Raw genomic sequence first — 24,203 nt, forward strand, 5'->3', positions numbered from 1 at the left:
AGGGGTCCAGTCTGTTCTGGTGACTGGCTGGATCCCCACCCTGGGGGGAAAGGCTGGATCAGGGGAGGGGCTTCGTGGCTCCCAAGGTGGAGTCCACTGTCCTGACCCATGAAAGTGCTGCCTGGGGTGCAAGTTTTCCAAGGGTCCAGCTAACATTTCCTGTAACTGGATAGGTGAATGAATGAATGCTGGCCGGTTTTCCTTTTAATTCTTCGTGCCTTAGACTTGTTCCCCTCCAAGTGGGGGCATGCCCTTAGGCGGGGTAGGACTCTCTTGACTCCTGCAACGAACAAACTTGAAACAGACGGGTGCCCAGAATTACAAATTCCTGTGAGAAGCAGGGCAGGCAGCGATTAGCAAAAGGACACGTGGGGCTTCCCTCAACGTGCTTGACCAGCTTTGCCGCAGGTGGTGAGCAACAGATCTGGACGGGCACCGTCCGCCCCCCGTCCGCCCCCCTCAATAAACGCGCTCCGTGTTAGACTGAACAGGTTTAAAACTTGATCGGAAAAGACACCCGTCCCTCCGCCCGGGAGCGGGGTGGGGTGGTGCCGTGCGCGCCGGGACCGGAGACATCCGCACGGGCACGTCGGCCCCGCCCCCGCCTCGACCGCCCCGCCCCCCTCCCCGGCCGGCCCCGGCGTGGACTGCGGTGACCTCACACGGCGCGGGGCGGAGCGCAGGGCGCGGGGCGGGCTCGGCGACAGCGGCGGCGCGGGGCAGGAGAGTGAGCGCGGCAGAGTCGGCGCCACCATGGCCAGCGTGGATCTGGAGAAGCTGCGGACCACCGGGGCCGGCAAGGCCATCGGCGTGCTGACCAGCGGCGGCGATGCGCAAGGTGGGCGCGGGCCCACGGCGGGTCGCTGGCGGGCGGGGATTCTGCTGTCCCCGGGTCCCTGCGGCGTGCCCGCCACCCTCGGCCCGGATCTGCGGCGCGCGGTCGGCAGGTCCCCCCAGCCCAGATCCCCGTCCCTGTCCTGGATCTGCCCAGGCGCGCGGGGTACCCGCGTACGTGCCGCCCACCACGGCATCTGCGCCCCACCCGCCTGCCCCCGCCCCCGGGGGCGTGTCTGCGCGGCCGGCTGTGGCCGGCGACCCGGAGCTCTCCCGGCTCTCTCCGCCCCAGGCGGTCCCGGCACCCCTTCCCGTTCACGTGTGTCAGGAGCCCCATTTCCTGGAATGCACGCTGAGCGGAGGCCGCCGAGGGCAGGGCAGTCACCGCAGGCCTGGAGAACCCGTCTCTTCCTGGTTCTGAAACACGACCCGAGGGCTCAGCGCTTCCCCCAAACACCACCTTCAGGGCGGGTCTGGGGCATTTCTTTAGTGCAGGCCTGTCCTCAACGCCGCGTATCTAAGACGGTGGCCTTTCTGGGGGACCTGCCCAGCGTCCCGCAGCCAGGACCTGGCAGAGCCAGGCTATTGCCCTTCCTGGGGGTCTGTCTTGGCCACCCCCTCCTGGCACCCTGGTCCTGTCCTGACCGCTGCTCTGCAGGACCGATGGCTTGGGATGGCTAGTGTCAGCACCTGTGGGGCTTGGCCACTTGGCCACACCACACACCTTGAACCCCAGGAGAGACTTTAAGTGGCCCAGGAAGCGGGAGGGATGGAGCCAGCACCCTCAGGCTGCACAGTGAGCCTGGTGTGCCTCCTTCCGGATCAGAAAGTCTAGACACTTAATTTGTCTCTGCCTCAGACCCCTGACTCCTGGCTCCCCCGTCAGACAGACGCAGGGGAGAGCACGGAGGAGGGGAGGAGGGGCCTTTCATGAGGGAGCCAGACCAGGTCGGCAGAGGGATCAACGGGATCAACGGCTGTCTGCACCCCCGCCTGCACAGGCCTTCCTCGGGTTTGGCTGAGCCCTCCGTTTCTGAATTGGTGGCGGGCAGTGTGCTCTGCTGCACGTCTGCAGCCCTGCGTGGCCAGAGTGGTTGCCTGTTGCTGGGCAGTGGCAGCTGGCGCCCTCTTAGAGCAAGGCTGGTGGGCCGGGGCCGGGCAGGAGAGTGGGCTTGGAGGGTGGTCTTGGGGAAGCATCATCCTGTGAGACTGGACCACGGGAAGGGCCAGGTGTGTGGAGGGCAGACACATCGCCAGAGGGCTGACCCTTCCTCTGTGAGGTCTGGTGCCGGTGCGGGGGTCTCCACCCAGGCTCCTGTTGCACCGTGGTGACAGCGGCACTGCAGGGAGGGCTCGGGAGGATAAATGAGGTACACTTAGGCAGGGGAGCTGAGCTCGGTGGCTGCACAGACAAAATAGGACGCGGGGCTGGAAGGAAAGGACCCTGGCAGAAGGGTGCTGCTGGCCCGGGCAGGCAGGCCGACTGAGGGCAAAGCCTGTTTGACTGAAGGTCTCCTCTTGGCCAGTCCAGCCCTGGTGCCCCACACGTAATGGGGAGTGCTCCCTGAATGCCCTGGAGTGTAGCCACCCGTATGCCGCTGGCCAGGCTGACCGTCGGCCCCTCACCTCACGCCCTGTCCTCACTCTCCTCGACGCCTTGCTGTGACATGGTTTTATGGTTGAGGCTGCGAGAGGGCTTTCTGCAGACTTCCCTGATTAGGGCTCAGGCTGATGCCCGGGGGAGGATGTGGGCCAGCTGGCTCTCTGCGGGGCAGAGCCTTTCTGCTCTGTAAGTTCTGGGAGCCCGCCCAGGGCTGTCTGCCTGAGGCTGCTCCTTCTCGCTAGCGCTGCTCCAGAGAACTGGCTCTAGGCAGTGGCTCCTCAGTTTTCCCTCGGGGACCCCTACCACTGCCTTCTGAACAGAGGCTGACCTCTGGGGACCTGATGGTGTCACTTGGCCCTCCCCACATGCCCTCCCGTGTGAGTTGGGGCTGACAGCCACGTGGAAAACGGGCCTCCACCCTGACCTGCATTTGACTCCTAAACGCTTAAGTCTGCTCTTGTTGGGGTGAATGGAAGCCAGCCTTGCGATGGGGAGCCAGCCTTGACCAGCTCTGTGACTTGACCTGAGCCCGACCCTGGGGCCTCAGTTTCCCTCAGCTGTCCAGTCCAGCTCCTTATCCTCACATCGACTGATGAATAAACATGGGTCTGCTGGGCCCCGTGTTCCCCCAGGATCAGATCACCTCTTTCTTGTACATTTTGTTTTTCTGTAAGGTAATTATGATGAAAAGTCACCTTCGGAACAGATGCTTTCACTTCTGACATCAGTTTGGTTGGTGTCCATTTCCTCCAATAGGAAGTGATCGGTAGCAGTCTCCCTGGCCCACTCTAGGGCGGAGGGTGGGGGAGGTTGGGGTGAAAGGTCAAGCAAGGGTCCAGGGCTGGCTCATCAGCAGTGGATGCAGCTGCTCTCCTTGCTTCTCTGACCCTGGGGCTCGTGGCTGCCATCCTTGGTTTATTTTGAGAAAGAAAAGCAGCTTAAAGGGCAATTAAAAAGGCCCTCTTAGGAAGGCAGTTTACTGTGAAGTTTACAGGGAAGCCCACACCCTTAGGCCTCTGTCTCCATGGCAGCTGGCACAATCCCATTTGAAGAGTCAAGAGTTTTCCTGTAATAGGTCATTTGTTCTCCTCTGCAAGACTGAGAACAATACTCTAAGAATGGGGTCCTTTGCAGTCCCTGGGGGTGCAGATAAGCCCACCAGGCTGGCTAGGGAGATGCCCATGACCTCTGAGTTGGATGGTGGCCTGGTTTCCAGCCACTGCCCTCCCCCCAGCATCAATCCAGAACTGCTGGTCTCCCTCCTGCCACCAGAGGTGGGGCTTGGACCTTGAGCCTGCAGCGAGGCCACAGTGGGCTCACCCCAGCAGGGGTGACCAGGGAGGCAGATGCCTGAGAGTGGAAAGCCTGGGCTGGCTGAGGCCCCAGAGGCAGCTAAGCGCTTCTGCAGAACCTAGGGCCTGCTGGGGGCAGGCGGGGCAGCTTTGCAGCTGTCTCAGCTCCCTCCCCACCTCCACCAGCCCCACAGCTCGAAGCCCTTGGCCTCCAGCAGCAGGCCTGTTGGCCTTCAGATCCGGTTCCTGGAGTAGCCTGGGTGTGGGTGTGTGGTGGGGGGCTACGCTCCCTGGGCTCCTATTGCTAACTTCACTGTCACCCCACTTCCATACATTACAGGAAAGTGTGACTTACAATTTCTTTAGAAACGGAGTTCTCTTGATAAAGGCAGGTGTGTAAACCATGAGTGTGGCTGGTTCAGGGCTGCCTGGCCTCTGTGCCCTGCCGGCTGTGATGTCCAGGCACCCCTGCCTGGGGAGTCCCTCTGGTCATCAGATAGCAGAAGCCTCAGCAGCTGGGTGGGGATGGGGCAGCTTGCTGTGCCCAAGGTGGGGGTTACAGGGTGTCTCCAGGCATTGCCCGCACCAGCAAGGGTCCCAGCAGTCCCCCTCCCTTCCTCTGGGACCCCAGCTTACCGTCTGGAGAGTGACCCTTGTGCTGACCTCCTCCGAGCCCAGTGCCAGGGCAGGCTCTGCCCACAAGGCTCTTCCTGAGGTACTGTATGCTGTCTAAGCCTCATGGTCCTTCCACAGGATTCCCAAGCTGATGGGCACTGCCCCTCCACCAGCTCTTGGGCCTGGAGGGCAGGGCGCCTGGGCCCTCAGTCACATTCCAGCTGGTACCCCGCCTTTCCAGGAAAAAGCTTTCACAGCCTAGGGACAGATCATGGGATGTACATGTGCTCTGAGCCAGGACCACCAGGAAGAAGGCCGGGGAAGCAGGGGTGGTCCTGGGGTCAGACCCGGCGTCACCTTTGTGACCTGGTCCCCAGACCCAGTGTCACAGGCTGGAACCCAGGGCAGGTGACTGGCCAATTTTCTTCCTCTCCAAGGACGTGGGGCCACCCCGCCTGTTCCCAATGCTGATATCTTTTGTGACGGGCAAGAAGGTTTGAGGCAAATTGCCTACAGCCACTGATTCCAGGCTCCTGCTCCCGAGCCCCGAGTGCAGAGCCCCTCAGCTGTCCGTGTGCCCCAGCCCTGGCTACCTGCCAGGTGGCAGTCAGTGTGGGGGCTGGGCCCTCCCCGGGCGCCTGCACAGGGCCACGGACCCGGTACCTGACCTGACCTGTCCAGGCCTGCAACAGCTGCAGCCCTGCCACTGGGCCACTTGGAGGCCTGCTCCCTGGGCGGGGCCACGTCCCACCCTCAGACAGCAGCAGGGCCACCACCTGGGGCCACTGCTGGTGCTCGAGCCTCTCAGGGGCTCCCTCAAGTCGTGCTAGTGAACCTGACTGTGTATGAGACCCCAGGAAGACAGTGAGCGGGCCTCCATGGAAGAACCTTGGGACACGATGATCCCCCACAGGGACCTCAGAGACCCCTTTGCCTTCTGTGGGTCTCAGTCTCAGGACTGACCGTGAAGGAAGGGGACCGGGGTTCCTCTGAGATCCTCTGAGCATTTCCTACGAGCTGTCTGCTCCTCCTCCCCATGAACATCTGTCTTTCCACGAAGTCGGTGCTGCAGGGTAGCTGCTGTAGACGGGGGTGAGGGGATGGGAGACTGGGGGGTTGGGCCTGGGGGACAGGGAAGAGAGGTGATCCGCCAAGCCTGGTGGCCCCGGTGTGCAGTGCAGGTTGGGGGCAGGGGCATCAGCCGAGTCAGCTACACTGCCTGAGGCCCCCCAGACCCCCAATAGCCAGACCTTGACTCTCGGGGGCACTGCCCGCCTCTCCTGGCTCACAGAGGCCCCTATGGGCCTCATGGCCCCAGGGCCACAGGCACGGAGCTTGGTGTGGTGGTCTGAGACCCTGGCAGAGGATGACAGAGTTTGAAAGGTGGTTGTCTTCTGTCCCACTAGCCCCTTTTTTCATCTTGGGGCCAAGTCCCCAATCTGCTGAGATTCCCCCGGGTCAGAGCCTTGAGGGCCAGGGAGAGGGCTGTGCCGAGCAGCAGAGGCTGCAGGTGAGCACTGGGTGAGGATGCGGCCAGAAAGATGTGGCTGGTCTGCAGGTGCCCATGCAGAGTCAGGAGTGCAGGCTCAGGAGTTGGCCCGGTGGGGGCCTTCCCGGCGTAACTCTGGGGGTGGCATATTTCCAGATGCGAAGCTGAAACAACCTTAGCGGTTCACCCTGGGCTGGACTCACATGCTTGGCTGGGCTCCCTGAGATGTGGGGAGGGGTGGTCCTGGGTTCCCCCACACTCTGTGTCTCCACTGATAGGCGTCTCCCTGACCCCTTGCAGGCATGAATGCCGCTGTCAGAGCCGTGACTCGTATGGGCATTTACGTGGGGGCCAAGGTCTTCCTCATCTACGAGGTAAGGTGCAGGGTTCCTCGCCTCAAACTCTGGTGGGTGGGCCCTGTGCTGTGGTGGGCAGGGAACATTGTGCGGAGGGGGAAGGGAGGAGGGATGCAGAACCTTGCTCTGTCAGGGTCACTGGTCCTTGTTCAGCCTCTGAGGGCCAGGCCCAGAGAGAGGCTGGTCAGGACAGTGGATGGGGCGGGGCCCCGGCTCTGAACTGTGGGTGGGGAGCCTGCCTTTAGACTGGGTTCTTGGGCACGGGTGTGTCCTTTGAGAGAGAGGAGGGCATGAAGCTGTGGTCCTCCTCTGAGGCCAGGACCTCACCCCACCGTCCTCTGACCCCCAGCTCTCCTGCACCCTCCTCGCCTAACCTGAGCTTGAGTCACCCTAGCAAACAGCCTCCTTGTGCAAAGCAACAGAGAATCATTGTTCTGCTTTGCTCTGGCAGAAGCTGGGGCTCCCCTTTGTTCCACCCTCCCCATTCCTATCCCCCTAAGACCCCGTTTCAGAGACACAGACACATGTGGGCAGCCCTGGAATTTCCTCACACCGTGTTACTTTGTTTTCACTCTTTACTAGGATGCAGGAACCCCTGGCTGCTCTGCTCTCCCCAGAGCTTCCTCCTCCCACCTTGGGCCTGTCTGCGTCCCTGTCCCTTCGCCCTGACCCAGGTCAGGCGTGACTTCCCAGCCTTGGCTGTACGGGGCCATCTGAATGGACACATGGGCAGGCACTTCTGCAGGCCCGTCCCTCCTGCGGGATCCGGACCCTCAGACCAGGCTCAGATGGCCAGAGTCCTCAAAGTCTTCAGTCATGCCTGGGGAGACATCTCCTCAGGGCGTCAGGGACCCGTGGCCTCAGGAGCTGGGCGGGAGGGACCCACGCCCTGATAATGGTCTAGAACCTTCCAAAGAGCAGGGTGAGACTCTTCAGGGAGTGGCCGAGTTTTGTGGACAAGTGCTCTCCAATCAGGGTGGGGTGGGTCCAAGGCCAGGCTCCCGGAGGCTGTACACATGGTGCTTGGTGGTGCTTTTGTCTTCTCACCATTTGTGAAAGCACGTGGCCTGGTCCCGACTGTATAGAGCTCCTGCTAATGAGAAGGGCCGACTGTCCAGGCGGCCAGTGGCTTATGAGAAATAACATGGTTCGTCAGCGGGTTTGTCAGCAGAGCTCAGAGGAGAACCCACGTCAGGGGCCACATGCAGCTTCCGGAATGGAGACCAGCACAGTTTGGCACTGGGGGAGAGGCGCCCAGAGGCCCGCCCTGTCCATGTTGCTGACAGACGAGGTGGCCACAGCACGTGGGGCGTTGTGTAGCAGTGCCGTCAGAGGCTGGCCGCACACCTAGTGATACACAAACATGTTCTTAGCAGCATTATGTCCAATAGTCCCAAACCGGATCCCTCCGGAGGTCCACAAACGGTGAACAGGTCATACACTGTGGGCCTGCTTGGGGAACTCCCGCACGGCAGTGAGCACAGTCACAGCTGCACATGGTCCTGTGGAGCCACACAGTCACCCAGCTGAGAGAAGGAGGCCAGACAGAGTGGACGCTGTGCCTGTCATTTCTGAATCTAGTTGGCACCCCTGGGAGGCACGGCGGTGGTCACCTCTGGAGGAGAGGGTCCTGGCAGGGCAGAGGGGCCACAGGGTGCTGACTGGTTCTGGTTCTGACCCAAGTATGTGACCCAGGTGCAGCTCATGGACACGCATCAGAAGGTGTCCCTGTGACAGGAGCACTTTGCCGAGTGAGTCACGCTCTGTAATACGCCAGCCTGCAGGCCCTGCAGAGGGTGCTGCCAACCCCAGCTTTGTCCCATAACACCCCTGACCCCAGCCGACTCAACTTCATCCCCCAAGGCCCTGGGAGTGGAGGGGCCTCTGCAGTCAGGACCCCTGGGCCTGCTTCCTGCCAGATGGGGTTTTGGCCGAGGTTCCATGCGTCTTGCTCCTGTGGGCAGTGTTCTCTGCGGCCATGGGCACCCATCTCATGCCTATCCCCTTACTTTCAGGGCTATGAAGGCCTCGTTGAGGGAGGCGAGAACATCAGGCAGGCCAACTGGCTCAGCGTCTCCAACATCATCCAGCTGGTGAGCCTGTGACCCTCCCTGCTGTGAGCGCATGTGCACGCCGGGGCGCGCACACAGGCACATGGAGGAGCAATAAGGAGATACCCAGGTGCACACACACAGACACACACAGAGACACAGAGACACACACAGAGACAGACACACACAGAGACAGACACAGAGACAGACACACACAGAGACAGACACACACAGAGACAGACACACACAGGGGGATACACAGGTGCACACACACAGACACACACAGAGACAGACACACACAGAGACACACAGCCACACACAGGGGGATACACAGGTGCACACACACAGACACACACAGAGACAGACACACATAGAGACAGACACACACAGGGACAGACACACACAGGGACAGACACACACAGAGACAGACACACACAGAGACACACAGCCACACACAGGGGGATACACAGGTGCACACACACAGACACACACAGAGACAGACACACACAGAGACAGACACACACAGACACAGACACACACAGGGGGATACACAGGTGCATAGAGACAGACACACACAGAGACAGACACACACAGACACAGACACACACAGAGACACAGAGACACACACAGACACAGAGACACACAGAGACAGACACACACAGACACAGACACACACAGAGACACACAGACACACACAGAGACAGACACACACAGAGACACACAGCCACACACAGGGGGAGACACAGGTGCACACACACAGACACACACAGAGACAGACACACACAGACACAGACACACACAGAGACACAGAGACACACACAGAGACAGACACACACAGAGACACACAGCCACACACAGGGGGATACACAGGTGCACACACACAGACACACAGAGACACACAGACACACACAGGGACAGACACACACAGAGACACACAGCCACACACAGGGGGATACACAGGTGCACACACACAGACACACACAGAGACAGACACACACAGGGACAGCCACACACAGGGGGATACACAGGTGCACACACACAGACACACACAGAGACAGACACACACAGGGACAGACACACACAGGGGGATACACAGGTGCACACACACAGACACACACAGAGACAGACACACATAGGGACAGACACACACGGGATACACAGGTGCACACACACAGACACACACAGTGCCACACACACACAGAGACAGACACACACAGAGACACACAGCCACACACAGGGGATACACAGGTGCACACACACAGACACAGACATACACAGACACAGACACACACAGAGACACAGAGACACACACAGACACAGAGACACACAGACACAGACACACACAGAGACACACAGACACACACAGAGACAGACACACACAGAGACACACAGCCACACACAGGGGGATACACAGGTGCACACACACAGACACACACAGAGACACACAGACACACACAGGGACAGACACACACAGAGACACACAGCCACACAGAGGGGGATACACAGGTGCACACACACAGACACACACAGAGACAGACACACACAGGGACAGACACACACAGGGGGATACACAGGTGCACACACACAGACACACACAGAGACAGACACACATAGGGACAGACACACACGGGATACACAGGTGCACACACACAGACACACACAGTGCCACACACACACAGAGACAGACACACACAGAGACACACAGCCACACACGGGGGATACACAGGTGCATAGAGACAGACACACACAGACACAGACACACACAGAGACACAGAGACACACACAGACACAGAGACACACAGAGACAGACACACACAGAGACACACAGACACACACAGAGACAGACACACACAGAGACACACAGCCACACACAGGGGGATACACAGGTGCACACACACAGACACACACAGGGACAGACACACACAGAGACAGACACACACAGGGACAGACACACACAGGATACACAGGTGCACACACACAGACACACACAGTGCCACACACACACAGAGACAGACACACACAGAGATACACAGCCACACACGGGGGATACACAGATGCATAGAGACAGACACAGAGACAGATACACACAGACACAGACACACACAGAGACACAGAGACACACACAGAGACAGACACACACAGAGACAGAGACACACAGCCACACACGGGGGATACACAGGTGCATAGAGACAGACACACACAGAGACAGTCACACACAGACACAGACACACACAGAGACACACAGACAGACAGACACACACAGGGGGATACACAGGTGCACACACACAGACACACACAGTGACAGACACACACAGTGACAGACACACACAGAGACAGACACACACAGAGACAGACACACACAGACACAGACACACACAGAGACACACAGACAGACAGACACACACAGGGGGATACACAGGTGCACACACACAGACACACACAGTGACAGACACACACAGTGACAGACACACACAGAGACAGACACACACAGAGACACACAGCCACACACGGGGGATACACAGGTGCATAGAGACAGACACACACAGAGACAGTCACACACAGACACAGACACACACAGAGACACACAGACAGACAGACACACACAGGGGGATACACAGGTGCACACACACAGACACACACAGTGACAGACACACACAGTGACAGACACACACAGAGACAGACACACACAGAGACAGACACACACAGACACAGACACACACAGAGACACACAGACAGACAGACACACACAGGGGGATACACAGGTGCACACACACAGACACACACAGTGACAGACACACACAGTGACAGACACACACAGAGACAGACACACACAGAGACACACAGCCACACACGGGGGATACACAGGTGCATAGAGACAGACACACACAGAGACAGACACACACACACAGAGACACAGAAACACACACAGACACAGACACACACAGAGACACACAGAGACAGACACACACAGACACACACAGAGACAGACACACACAGAGACAGACACAGAGACACATAGGCATACAGGGGGACATGCACACTTAGGGACACAGGCTACACACATCCTTCAGGGGATTGGCTCCAGGCTGACTGTGCCATCCAGTCGCCTTGGGGTCGCAGGGGTGGGAGGTCATGGGTTTAAGAGATCACAGTGGTGGGATGGCCTCAGATGTCTCAGCTTCCAGCTGCGGGCTGAAGAGAGCCCCCTGGAGGAGGCTTACACGGCCTCAGCCTCTCGGTGCCTCCTCCGCCTTCCCCTTCATCATCCTACTTAGTGAGGGCGGGGGTTGAGCAGCTCAACGCCCCCCTGGGGTCAGGGATTCCTAGGCAAGGGGGTCTTTGGACCAGGGGTCTATGGGGAGACCCTAGTCCTCCTAAAGAGCAGGGACCTTTGTGGGGCGCCTGTCACCTCTGTATCCTGGGCCACCAGCTGACACCTGCTTATTGATCTGCTGTCATCACGAGCCTCACATGGGTCAGCAGAGCAGTGGGTGATGGGCCTGGACCCAGGGTCATCCAGGCATGGCCACCCTGAGGTGCTACCCACCCCTCCTGCCCAGGGGGACATTCCCAGGGGACTGTGCTCTGTAGGCACCCTTGGGAATAAGCTGGTTTATCGAGGTCTGGTGGGTCCAGCGGGGCACAGACAAGCCCTGTTCTTGGGCCTCGTCAGACCCCTGTCCCCTGTTCCCCTGCTCTGGAGCCGTGCTCCCTGACCCCATCATGGGTGGGGCTGTGGCGGCCTGGGTACCTCATCCTCCACCCCAGGGGTCCAAGAAGGACAGCCATCCTGCTTCAGGCCTGGGTCCAGCTGTTGCTCTGCTCCAACCCTGTGTCTGAGGATGGCCGTCCTTCTGTCCTGAGAGAGCACCCAGGGAAGCGGTGTTAGGCCAAGTGTTAGCTGGGAAGTGAAGCTGCATGAAAGGTGGGCACTAAGGATGTGGGAGGAGCTGGTATTTGGGGAGGAGTGAGGAGCTGCACAGAGCACAGGGGGTGGGGCGGGTGGGAGCAAGGGGAAGGGGGCACTGACTCGCATTTTCCATGAAGTCTGAAACCCGCCTCGTGGTCTTGGGAGCAGCATGGCGTGGCCCGGGCACACTGTCCTCTCCACCTGGCTGAGAGCAGGGGATCCACAGGTGTTCTCGTGGGAAAGTCTGGGGAGCCCCGGCCAAGGCTGAGCAGGGAGGGGCCACGTGGATGCTGGCGTGAGCTGCCCAGGCAGGTCCCTGTGTTGGCTCCCCACGTATCCACCAGAGTACACGCATGTGTGTGTGAGTGTGCATGGTGCACATATGCGCATGCGTGTGTGCACGTGTGTATCTGTGTGCACCTTACAGATCTCGGAGCCTGCTCACCCGTTGCCTTATCGAGCTCCTTGACCCTGGTGGTGGACAGCCTCCTCCTCGCACACATGAGGAGACATGCCAGGGAGCAGGGGGACACTTGCCCAGGCTTCTGAGGGGCCCCTGACCTCAGCCCTCTCAGTTCTTTGGGGTCCCCAGTTCCCCTGCCCAGTGCCCAGGCTCCCGTCATGCCCCATTGGCTCAGGCTCCCCCTCCTCCGTGTAGGGTGGCACCGTCATCGGCAGTGCCCGCTGCAAGGCCTTCACCACGCGGGAGGGGCGCCGGGCGGCCGCCTACAACCTGGTCCAGCGCGGCATCACCAACCTGTGCGTCATTGGTGGGGACGGCAGCCTCACTGGCGCCAACATCTTCCGCAGCGAGTGGGGCAGCCTCCTGGAGGAGCTGGTGAGCGAAGGTGGGTTGCAGCCCAGCCCGGACACAGCAGCTCAAGGGCAGGGAGTGGGCAGGACCAGAGGAGGTGAGAGGCCACCTGGCTGCTGGCTGGGAAGAGGGGCCTGGACGCTCCTGGAGGTGCGGGCCAGGGTGGGGATGCTCCGAGTTTGGCCAGTAGTGAGGCCTCCTGGGGCTGGACGGCAGTTCCCAGGCTGACTTACTTGCGCTTTGAGGTTTGTTCCTGGATGTTGGTTATGGGCTTGTGCTAGTTTGCAGAAGCATGGTAGTTAAAATCTGGTAACATAAGATGTAAAGTCCTGGGGATCCCCGATTGGAAAGTGGCCTATTGGAGCTCTGTTGGTTCTGTGCTGCTCATGGGGACATGGAGGTGACGGGTGCACATTCCAGGATTTCCCTGAGGGTCTCTGGGTAGGGGATGAGTCTGTACTCGAGTCTAGTGGTCCAGCCACTGCTCCCCACCCCGCACATGGGACCCCTGCTGTAGGACCTGGGGAGGGGGAAGCCGAGCCTGAGGGCCTGATCAGGTTGCACTGCTGGTGGGCTGAGGGAGGTGGTAGGGATCAGGATCTGAGCCCCATGTTGTGGCCACGGGAGCTGGGTGGAGGCACAGAGGCTGCAGCCGGACTGGCCCCTTCTTCCCAGGCAAGATCTCAGAGGGCACGGCTCAGACCTATTCGCACCTGAACATCGCGGGGCTGGTGGGCTCCATCGACAACGACTTCTGCGGCACCGACATGACCATCGGCACAGACTCAGCGCTGCACCGCATCATGGAAGTCATCGACGCCATCACCACCACCGCCCAGAGGTGAGCGAGGCCTCCACCCGGCCAGGCCACCAGGCAGGCAAGCTCGGGATCCCGTCCCCCAGCCAGGGGTTGAGGTGGCCGCTCTGCCGAATCAACGGCTTGTCAGTGTGATTCCGTCCCTAGGGGTCTGTGCTGGCTGCCCTCAGCCCCCAGTTGGAGGGAGATTCACAGTGGGGTGAGCAAAAAGGCCTTTGGGTCTGGTCCCTACCCCTCCAGGTTCCCTTGAGCCCTGGGTGGGCCGTGGCTCATATAGGGCTCCTGTGGCCCTGGGCGATGGTGCATCCCGCAGGGGTCCTCAGCTGCTAGCTAAGATAGCCAAGCCCAGGCCAGGCAAATGGCCTTTAGCCTCAGGAACAGAAGATCAGTGAAAACCTGTCTGACACCGGGCGTGAGCCCGACAGAGGTGACTCAGTGCAGACTTGGCTGCCCTGGGAAAGACAAAGGCTGTCCGTCCTTGGGCTGCCCCCCGCGTCCTCTGTGTCTCCCAGGCGTGCTCTTGGCTGAGCTGGGGCTGTGGGTGGCGGGACACAGGAGTCCAGGCTGCTCCATGAGCCTCGGCACTGATACCCTCTGTCCTCTCTGTGTCCACAGCCACCAGAGGACCTTCGTGCTGGAGGTGATGGGACGGCACTGCGGGTAAGGGGCGGTCCCGGTCAGCGGGGGTCCGGGGCTCCTGGGGAGCGGGAGTGGGACGCGAGGCCTTCTCGGTGCCCTGCCCGTGGCGGGTGCTCCCTCGACGCTCTGGGTGTGAGAGCCGGGGTGGGGCCAGGGAGCCCTGACTCTGGGGCTGGCTGCCTCTCGGAGCTGTACCTGCCCTGTAACCTCAGGCCTAGGGTCCGGGATGCTGGGTGGGGGTCCACCCACTGCAGCCCCTCGCCCTCCTGCCCGTGCAGGTACCTGGCCCTGGTGTCTGCCCTGGCCTCAGGGGCCGACTGGCTGTTCATCCCCGAGGCGCCACCTGAGGACGGCTGGGAGAACTTCATGTGTGAGAGGCTCGGCGAGGTGAGCGGCTGAGGGTATTCTCCCAGGGTCCCTGCTGTGAGCACAGCAGGAGCAGGGACATGGTCAAGCTGGCTTCCTGGAGGCCCTGACTACTGAGCCCGAGTTGGGGGCACAGCCTTGTGAAGACGGCGCACAGGGACGTGCGGCAGGGGCTCATGGGGGTGGGAGCAGCGGGGCTGAGGCCTCATCCAGGAGGGGTGAGCAGGGGCGCCTGAGCTGGGGTGCCCAGACGCAGCTCTCTGGCCCCTCAAGATGAAGTTGGGGCCTCTGGCACAGAACAGGCAGATACTCTGGCCTAGGTAGGGACCCCCAACTGGGATAAGCTGGCTGCTTGGCTAGGCCAGGGCTCAGTGGTGGACAGGAGAGCTAGGACAGGGGTGGGAGGTGCCCTTCCATGAGGTGGTGCTCAAGGGTTGTGGTCTGGGTTCAAAGCCGGGGAGTCCCTGAGACTGTGCTCCCAAGTTCACGCTCAGGCCCTGTCTGGGGCCCTAACGGGCTGTGTCCACCCACAATGTCCTCTGCAAACTGGCCCAAGGGCAGGACGAGCGTGGAGGCTGCCCGGGGCTGGGCCTGCTGTTCCGGCTTCCTGGGGGCGGTCAGAGCCAGGCCCTATGCTTCCCACGTGTCCCTGTCCCCATGTGACCAAGGAGGCGGCCTCACTCCCATCCACTGGTGAATACTCCCCCACCCCGCCACCCCACCACCCAGGGCTTTGTGTCCCTGCCCAGGACAGTGGGTGGTGCTGAGGGTCATGACTGCCTTCTGGAACCTTCCCCAGGGAAGGCAAGGGTGGGACTGAACTGAGCCTGGCAGTGAGGCTGGACAGAGGCCAGTGTCCTCTCCTTGGGTGGAGTCCTTATACCCCCAAGTGGCCACGTAGCCTCGATGGGTGGAGCACGGCTCTGGGGGTGATGGTCCCTGGCTGACCTTAGCCTTGCCCTTGACCTACTCGCTGAGAACTGGGGGCTGGTCTTCCTGGAAGTGGCCTGGACTCAGGCTCACACACCCTGCTGCTTTCCTGCTGAGTAAGGCCCTCAGCCTCACCCCAGCCCCATCCCCCAGGGCTTCCCCGAGCCTCAGTTTCCCTACCTGTTACATACAGGTGTCACCCTCTGCCCTGCCCACCTCCTGGGCTGCAGTGAGTGAAGCCGGGAGGTGTGGGCCCTTCTGGCGGCTTCACTTCACGGCACCGCCACCACCTCCGGGCAGCCCTCCATGCCTGGCTCCCCATCCCCTCGGCACCTATGCCTCGCAGGAGCTACTCCGATCCTGTCTTTGTCACTTTCTTCTAGTGCTGTGGGGCCAACAGGGGCTGGTGGATCAGAGTGACTCTTACAAATGTTTGTTGAGGAAATAGGTGAAAAGCACTTTTAAATCCCCAAGACACTCTCTTTTGCAACAGTGAGTGATGCTAATTCATCCTGACCAGCTGAGGCAGGAAGGCTTCCCTCAGCCTGGGGAGTGGGAGGTGGGCAGGAATCCTCCAGTCCCCCAGCCCCCTGCAAGCTCCTCCTCCCTGACCCCCAACCCCAGGTGGGACAGCAGGGTCCTGGTTTGCCCACATGAACCCTGAGGCATGGACCCCAAGGAGGGTTCCAGGTGTCTGGGGACAGGTGTCTGCAAGCTGGTGGCTGAGCCCTGCGGTGTCTCTGACCCAGACTCGGAGCCGAGGATCCCGCCTGAACATCATCATCATTGCTGAGGGCGCCATCGACCGCAACGGGAAGTCCATCTCATCCCGCTACGTGAAGGACGTGAGTGAACCCCTGGGTCATGTGGGATCGGCAGGGCCTTGGGCGGGGGGCTCCCCTTTATCTCCAGTCCCCACGTACTCTTGCTGGGGCCCCAACCCCGGCCCCTGGAGGGAGTGTCCTCGGCCTCAGTGATTGTTAGATGTGGGGTGGGCATGGCTGAGACCCCCTGAGAAGCCCTGGGACCCCAGGCTGAAGTGTGGCCCCACCTGGGAGCCCTGCACCTTCTGGCTTCCAGTCTTCATTCAGCACAGCCCCTCATCCTAGGAGCCCCGTCCAGTCCCCCAACAGTGTCCTGGTGACTGAGTCCAGCCCCTGCCAGCCCCTCAGTGACAGGGTGCCCACCGCCCATCCATATCAGATTCATAACAGAACAGCTTGGGCCTTGGGGAATCCTTCCTACCTGTGACCCGCACCCACCTGCCTGGTTCTACCCCAGGGCCCTGGGCCCCCATGCTCCAGTGGGGCACAGCCCCTGGGAGCCTCCAAACCCCTCACTTTGGCCACCCACCCTGTCCTCAAGTCCCCAGTCAGGTGCTGCCGGGAACTGGTCCGTCTGCCACTTCAGTGTGCTCTGTGCTTCCCGCTAGTGTCTGACGGGGCCTGACCCACAGGGGCTGGAGGCCATGACGAACTCCTACAACCCGGCATGCGTGCGGGAATGCACAGAGACACACACAGCCGTGGTGACACAGAGACACGCGCCTGCACGGTGACACGGAGACACACACAGTCATGGCGACACGGAGACACTCCCCCATGGTGACATGGAGACACGCCCCCATGGTGACACGGAGACACACGCCTGCACGGTGACACAGAGACACACACAGTCATGGCAACACGGAGACACGCCCCCATGGTGACATGGAGACACGCCCCCATGGTGACATGGAGACACATGCCTGCACGGTGACACGGAGACACACACAGTCATGGTGACACGGAGACACGCCCCCCATGGTGACACGGAGACACACATAGCCATGGTGACATGGAGACACAGCCATGGTGACACAGAGACACGCCTGCACGGTGACACAGAGACACACACAGTCATGGTGACACGGAGACATGCCCACATGGTGACACAGAGACACACACAGTCATGGCGACATGGAGACACGCCTCCATGGTGACATGGAGACACAGCCATGGTGACACGGAGACATGCCCCCATGGTGACATGGAGACACACGCCTGCACGGTGACACGGAGACACACACAGTCATGGTGACATGGAGACACAGCCATGGTGACATGGAGACACACGCCCCTGTGGTGACACGGAGACACACGCCTGCACAGTGACACAGAGACACGCCCACACTGTGACACGGAGACACGCCCACACTGTGACACGGAGACACACAGCCATGGTGACATGGAGACACGCCCACACGGTGACACGGAGACACAGCCATGGTGACATGGAGACATGGCCCCATGGTGACATGGAGACACAGCCATGGTGACACGGAGACACACGCCCCCATGGTGACACAGAGATACAGCCATGGTGACATGGAGAAGCATGCCCACATGGTGACACGGAGACACACACAGCCATGGTGACACTGAGATACATGCCCCCATGGTGACACAGATACGCCCCCCATGGTGACATGGAGACACACACAGCCGTGGTGACACAGACACATACCCTCATGGCAACACAGAGACACGCCCGCATGGTGACATGGAGACACACACAGCCATGGTGACATGGAGACACGCTCGCACAGTGACACAGAGACACACGCCCCCATGGTGACATGGAGACACACGCCTGCACAGTGACACGGAGACACATGTCCCCCCATGGTGACATGGAGACACAGCCATGGTGACATAGAGACATGCCCGCATGGTGACATGGAGACACACACAGCCATGGTGACAGGGAGACACACGCCCGCCCGCACAGTGACACGGAGACACATGCCCCCCCATGGTGACATGGAGACACAGCCATGGTGACATGGAGACACACGCCTGCACGGTGACACGGAGATACACACAGCCATGGTGACACGGAGAAGCATGCCCACATGGTGACACGGAGACACACACAGCCATGGTGATACGGAGACATGCCCCCATGGTGACATGGAGACACAGCCATGGTGACATGGAGACACACGCCCCCATGGTGACACGGAGACACACGCCTGCACAGTGACACAGAGACACGCCCACATGGTGACACAGAGACACACACAGCCATGGTGACATGGAGACACAGCCATGGTGACATGGAGACACGCCCACACAGTGACACAGAGACACACCCCCATGGTGACATGGAGACACGCCCACACGGTGACACGGAGACACACACGGCCATGGTGACATGGAGACAAGCCCCCAAGGTGACACGGAGGCACACACAGCCATGGTGACACGGAGACACATGCCCCCCCATGGTGACACAGACACACGCCCCCACGGTGACACAGAGACACACCCACACACACAGGAGCATGCATCCACACACACACATGGAAACAGCCCCCTGCACACTCAGGCTGTAGGAGTGAGCCCGGGGCCAGCTCCGTAGGGTGGCTGGGGTTCTGACACCCTGAAATCCCTGAGGCAGGTGGGGGGGCGGGGGAGGGAAGAGCACTGGGGGCCATGAGGTAGCCCTGTCCAGTGAGGAAGGTGTGGCAAATCCAAGGGCCCCTACTTCTCTGTCCCCACGAGCAGCTGGTGGTCCAGAGGCTGGGCTTCGACACACGTGTGACTGTGCTGGGCCACGTGCAGAGGGGAGGGACCCCCTCGGCGTTCGACCGCATCCTGGTAGGTGGGGCATCACCCTGGTGCTGGGTGTGTGCGCACGGGTGGCGTGGTGTGTGTGCATGCACGGGTGCATGTGTTTTCACTGCCGCCACTGTTCATAGTGAGACCGAGGCCTGGCAGCCCAGCCTCCTGGCGATGACTTTGATGGGACCTTGGGGAGGAGGGCTGGGGGAGCAGTGGGTCTGATGTCTGGTTGTTCTGAGTCTGGCCAGTGGCCTGGGTGCCTCAGCCCCAGGGCTCAGGCGCTGGGTCCTGCCCCAAGGGTCATCAGTGTCCTGATCGTTGCTGGTCCTGCCTCACCCTCTACAGGGCGGGAACCCTGCTGCTGCCACAGGGGGACAGGGACTCAGTCAGGGAGGCCCCTGGGTGGTAAAGCACCTGCCTGTGAGGCCCTGGTCACCCTGGGGAGAGGCTGGAGGCTGCAGGGCAGGTGGGAGCTGTGCCTGGGCCTCCAGTTCTGTGGATGCTGGTGGAGACACAGGATGCCTGGGAGGGAGCCAAAGGAGGAGCAGCTTAGTGCTGGTCCCCGAGCTCAGGCCCACAGCGGGTTACAGCAGGGGGGCCGGCTTGCAGTGCTCCCGAGGGATGCGGGGCCTTTCCTCCGAGGCTATTCCTGACACTCACCCGGCCAGTGTGGGAGGCCCGGCGTGGTGCACGCAGGGACATGCTGTTTCACCCAGTGGAGCCACAGGCCTTGCTCCCCACACACTTGTGTGTTCCCGCTGTCTGTGCTGGGACCCAAGTTTGTGGTTTGTCCCCACGGAGGGCAGTCCTTACCTGTTTTAGCTGGTCCAGCCCGCCAGACCACGCCCCCGTTTGCACCCACATCAGAACAGCTTTGACAAATGAGCTGGAAATGAGAAACCTCATCATAGTGGAAAGAACCCCAGAAACCCAGGTCCAGCCCTGCCGCTGTAACCTGGAGTGCAGGGCCCACAGCCTCTAGCAGGGCTGCTGAGACCCGAGAAACGGCGCCGGTGGAGGTGAAAGATGACCATAGGAGTCAGCGTTTCTAGAATAAATGGTGCCACTTATTCTAGAAGCTTCTAGTACACATGTGCGTGCAGGCGTGTGTGTGTGTGTGGTGGGCGGGCTCTGAGGGCTGAGGCCTTGTGGGTCTGCCGAGGGACGTGTGTGGCGTGGGGCTGGCTCCCTCCCGGCTGCACCTGCCTGAGCTTTACCACCCTCTCCCCGTTCAGAGCAGCAAGATGGGCATGGAGGCAGTGATGGCGCTGCTGGAGGCCACGCCCGACACGCCGGCCTGCGTGGTCAGCCTCTCAGGGAACCAGTCCGTGCGGCTGCCCCTCATGGAGTGTGTGCAGATGGTGAGCACTGGCCTGCCCAGGGTGCCCAGGGTGCCCAGGGTGAGGAGTGCCCGGGGCCTTCATGCTTTGCTGGGCTCTGCTGTGCTCCCCACCACAACCCGGAGCTGCCTGCCCTTCCAGGCCTTTCAGGGCCCAGCCAGCAGGCCTGCTGTGAGGGCCCCCAGCCCGTCCCTCTCGGGGTCCTGCTGCTCCCCCACGTGTGTGCCAGGGAGCAGGCGATTCATGCAGCACCACCTCCTGGTGTGCCCACATCGGTGCATTGCTGCCCACCTCAGCAGGCCTCAGGGTGTCCAAGGCCTGCAGTCATCCAGGGGGAGGGAGGTGTTGGCTGGTGCCTCAGGTGAGACAAGTCCCAAGAGAGGCGTGGGGGCTGCAGGGAGCCGGGGAGCCTGTGGGGGTCTGGTGAGCTGGAGTTTGCATGACCGTGGGGGGAGCCAAGGTCACTTAGCCTCCCTGAGCCAGTGGCCTGGGACAGGTCTTGCACTGGGCAGGGTGGGGATGAGAGGGTGAAGGGGAAGTGAGAGGCCCAAACCACTGGGACATCTTGTGTTGTCAGAGAAAGGGCCACTGCGGGAGGGGGCGCGGGAGGTGAGGGCAGAGAGAGGCTGGGAGGCTGGTGGAAATGTGGGTGCTGGCTCCCCTTCTGCAGCTGGGGGCGGGGTGGGGCCCACCCAGGGGAGGCAGGCTGGAGGCAGAGAGGGGCTGCCCCTGAGCTTCTCCTGGAACACTCTCCTGCAGTGACCTCATGAGGCCTCACTTTGGGGCAGGCTGGTCATCAGTGGTGTGAACCTGGGGGCCAGAACTGCCTCGCCTTTCGTTCCTAGACCCTGGCTGGCGAGGAGCGAGGCCCAGGTGCCCCTTCCAGGGAGGGGAAGACCCAGCAGGTTGGGTGGGGTCCCCTTGCCCTTAGACCTCCCGATTGCTAGCAATGACGGCTGCCCGGCAAGTCTGGGCCAGGCCCCTCTCAGCTGAGTGTGCCAGACCCTTGCCTCCAGCCTGTGCTTCTTGTTTGCTTTAAGACCAAGGAGGTGCAGAAGGCCATGGATGAGAAGAGGTTTGACGAGGCCATCCAGCTCCGAGGCAGGTGAGGGCCTGGCGGGCCCCACACTGGGCAGTGGTCTGTTCTGTGGGGCCCCCAGCAGACTCTGAGTGGCTTGCCCATGGCCACCCCCTGCCCCTGACACGCGGACCTGCAGAGGTGGCGCTCTGAGCCCCCCTTCTAGGGCGTGCATCATGCAGATGGGGCGTGACAGTCCCTGTGGCCAGGAAGCAGGCAGGCAGCCTGCAAGGCTGGGGTGTGTGTGGAACACAGCACAGGTAGGGTCAGGAAGGGGCCTGGGGAGGGGTCCGGGGAAGGGGAGACCGCAGCTGGAAGCGTGGGGGCGGGCCCGGGGCCAGGTCAACTGGACTCACAGGTCTGTTTCCTCCGGGTCCCTTGGCCTTGGAGCTGCAGAGACCATGCCGGCTGAACGCGGGACTTGCTTTGCTGAGGTGGCATTGGGAGCGTGTGTTTAGAGGGGTCTCTGCTCTGTGGCGACAAGAGTGGGGAAGTGGGCCATGCCTGAGTTCGGCCCCTTGGAGGCTGCGTGCTGGGCTGGGCTGTGGCTATGCTGGGCCAGGCTGCTCGGTTGTGGCTGCGCCGTGCATGACCCGCTTCCTTTCCAGGAGCTTTGAGAACAACTGGAACATTTACAAGCTGCTTGCCCACCAGAAGATCTCCAAGGAGAAGGTGAGAGTGGGCTGCGGAGCCCATGCCTGGCTGTGCCTGCGGCCTCCACCTGCCAGCTACCCCCCAACCCGGCTCAGGGAGTAGGGAGCCGCCCCTGCTCAGGGAACTGGGACCCTCCCTCCTATCTGGGGTCTGAACTGCGGGCTGAGAGGGCAGGCTCGGCCTCTGCTTGACCAGTAGGTCCCAACAGCCTGTGTCTGGGCCCGGGGATCACACTGGCCTGTCACTTATCAAGTGGCTGAAGGTTAAGTCAGGCCCACAGGTTTACCTTGGAGAGCAGGGCTCCAGTGTTAACGTTGTTGTTCAGTTGCTCAGTTGCATCTGACTCTTTGAGACCCCATGGACAGTAGCACTCCAGGCTTCCCTGTCTTCCACCGTCTCCTGGAGTTTGCTCAGATTCATGTCCATTGAGTTGGTGATGCGATCCAACCATCTCATTCTCTGCCGCCCCCTTCACTTTCACCTTCAGTCTTTCCCAGCATCAGAGTCTTTTCCAGTGAGTCAGCTCTTTGCATCAGGTGGCCAAAGTATTAGAGCTTCAGCTTCAGCATCAGCCCTTCCAATGAATGCTCAGGACTGATTTTCTTTAGAATTGACTGGTTTGATCTTGCTGTCCAAGGGACTCTCAAGAGTATTAAGACATGTTCCCAAACAGCTAAAAACTTCAGGAAATGGTCTCTCTTCCAAATAAGGACAACAGGAGGATCCATCTCTGAAATCATGGGACAAAGAAAGGGTCACACCAAGACAATCTTGGATGGTGGGGTCCTGCGCGCCACTCCCCCGCCCCCCCAACTTATCCCAAGAGCTGGTTGGGGTGGGCAGCATTCCCAGGCAAGGCAGAGTGGTGTCCATATCTCCTTCCAGAACCCTCTGGGTCATGACCACCTCTGGGGCATCAGGCTGGTGTTACTGGGACCCACCAGAGCCACACAGCCCAGCAGAGCCAGTGGCCACACGTGGCTGCTGAGTGCTGGGAACGTGGCTGTCCCTAGTGGGGTGCCTGCGTGCCCCACAGGTGTAGGGTCTGAGGAGCAGCAGGGGAAATGGGTGTGAAAGATCCGATTTCTTACATTGTTTCCGAGTTGAGGCAATGACACATTGGTTCTATCAGGTTAAAGCAACCATTGTATTACTATTATTAATATTAAAGGGCTTCCGTGGTGGCTCAGTTGGTAAAGAATCCGCCTGCAATGCAGGAGACTCAGGTTCGATTCTTGGGTCAGGAAGATCCCCTGGAGAAGGAAATGGTAACCCACTCCAGTATTCTTGCCTGGGAAATCGCATGGACAGACAAGCCTGGCAGGCTACGGTCCATGCGGCTGCAGAGAGTCAGACATGACTTAGCGACTGCACCACCATTAATACAAAATTGGCGTTGCCTGCTTCTTTGCACTTTGTTGTGGCTGCGGTGGCCCCCTTCTCTCCGTGTACCCGTGCTGCTCACCAAGGATATTCTGGGGCGCTGAGCCCTGAGTGCGGGGTGACTGCCACTGGCAGGCGCTGACTGTGATCCGAGCTGCACTTGGCTGACAGGGGCTGGAGTCCTGCGCCTGCCTTTGGCCCAGGACTGTGCGGGGTGTAGGCGGGGCTTGCACGGTAGCTCAGGTGGTCTTGAGCTGAGCATCAGGAGGCATCAGCGGGACACAGACCCTCCTGTTATGGCACCAGGAGGACAGGTGTTTGTCATGCCCGGGGGAGTCCAGTCCCTGGACGGTGTCCAGGCTGGCCCGAGGACTGGGGCCCCTTCTCTGGAAGCTGCTGTCTGCTGACTTCCGTCTGGGTCAGCGGT

General features: G+C 60.7%; 1 protein-coding gene across 1 annotated transcript in view; it reads left to right on the plus strand.

Annotated features, from left to right (window-relative positions):
* Positions 1–701: 701 nt before the first annotated feature.
* The window catches only part of PFKL (phosphofructokinase, liver type), a 29,121-nt gene continuing 5,619 nt past the window's right edge, over positions 702–24,203 (plus strand). Inside the window, exons 1-12 of the mRNA XM_052647775.1 lie at positions 702–838; positions 6,134–6,207; positions 8,205–8,282; positions 12,809–12,998; positions 13,640–13,805; positions 14,397–14,441; positions 14,699–14,807; positions 16,466–16,561; positions 19,265–19,357; positions 20,557–20,682; positions 21,702–21,766; positions 22,348–22,411. Of these exons, the coding sequence (XP_052503735.1) occupies positions 754–838; positions 6,134–6,207; positions 8,205–8,282; positions 12,809–12,998; positions 13,640–13,805; positions 14,397–14,441; positions 14,699–14,807; positions 16,466–16,561; positions 19,265–19,357; positions 20,557–20,682; positions 21,702–21,766; positions 22,348–22,411 (1,191 nt within the window). The 5' untranslated portion in view covers positions 702–753. The remainder of the gene's footprint in view (positions 839–6,133; positions 6,208–8,204; positions 8,283–12,808; positions 12,999–13,639; positions 13,806–14,396; positions 14,442–14,698; positions 14,808–16,465; positions 16,562–19,264; positions 19,358–20,556; positions 20,683–21,701; positions 21,767–22,347; positions 22,412–24,203) is intronic.

The sequence above is a fragment of the Budorcas taxicolor genome, chromosome 1 (genome assembly GCF_023091745.1).
Source record: "Budorcas taxicolor isolate Tak-1 chromosome 1, Takin1.1, whole genome shotgun sequence".
In the NCBI taxonomy this organism is placed as follows: domain Eukaryota; kingdom Metazoa; phylum Chordata; class Mammalia; order Artiodactyla; family Bovidae; genus Budorcas; species Budorcas taxicolor.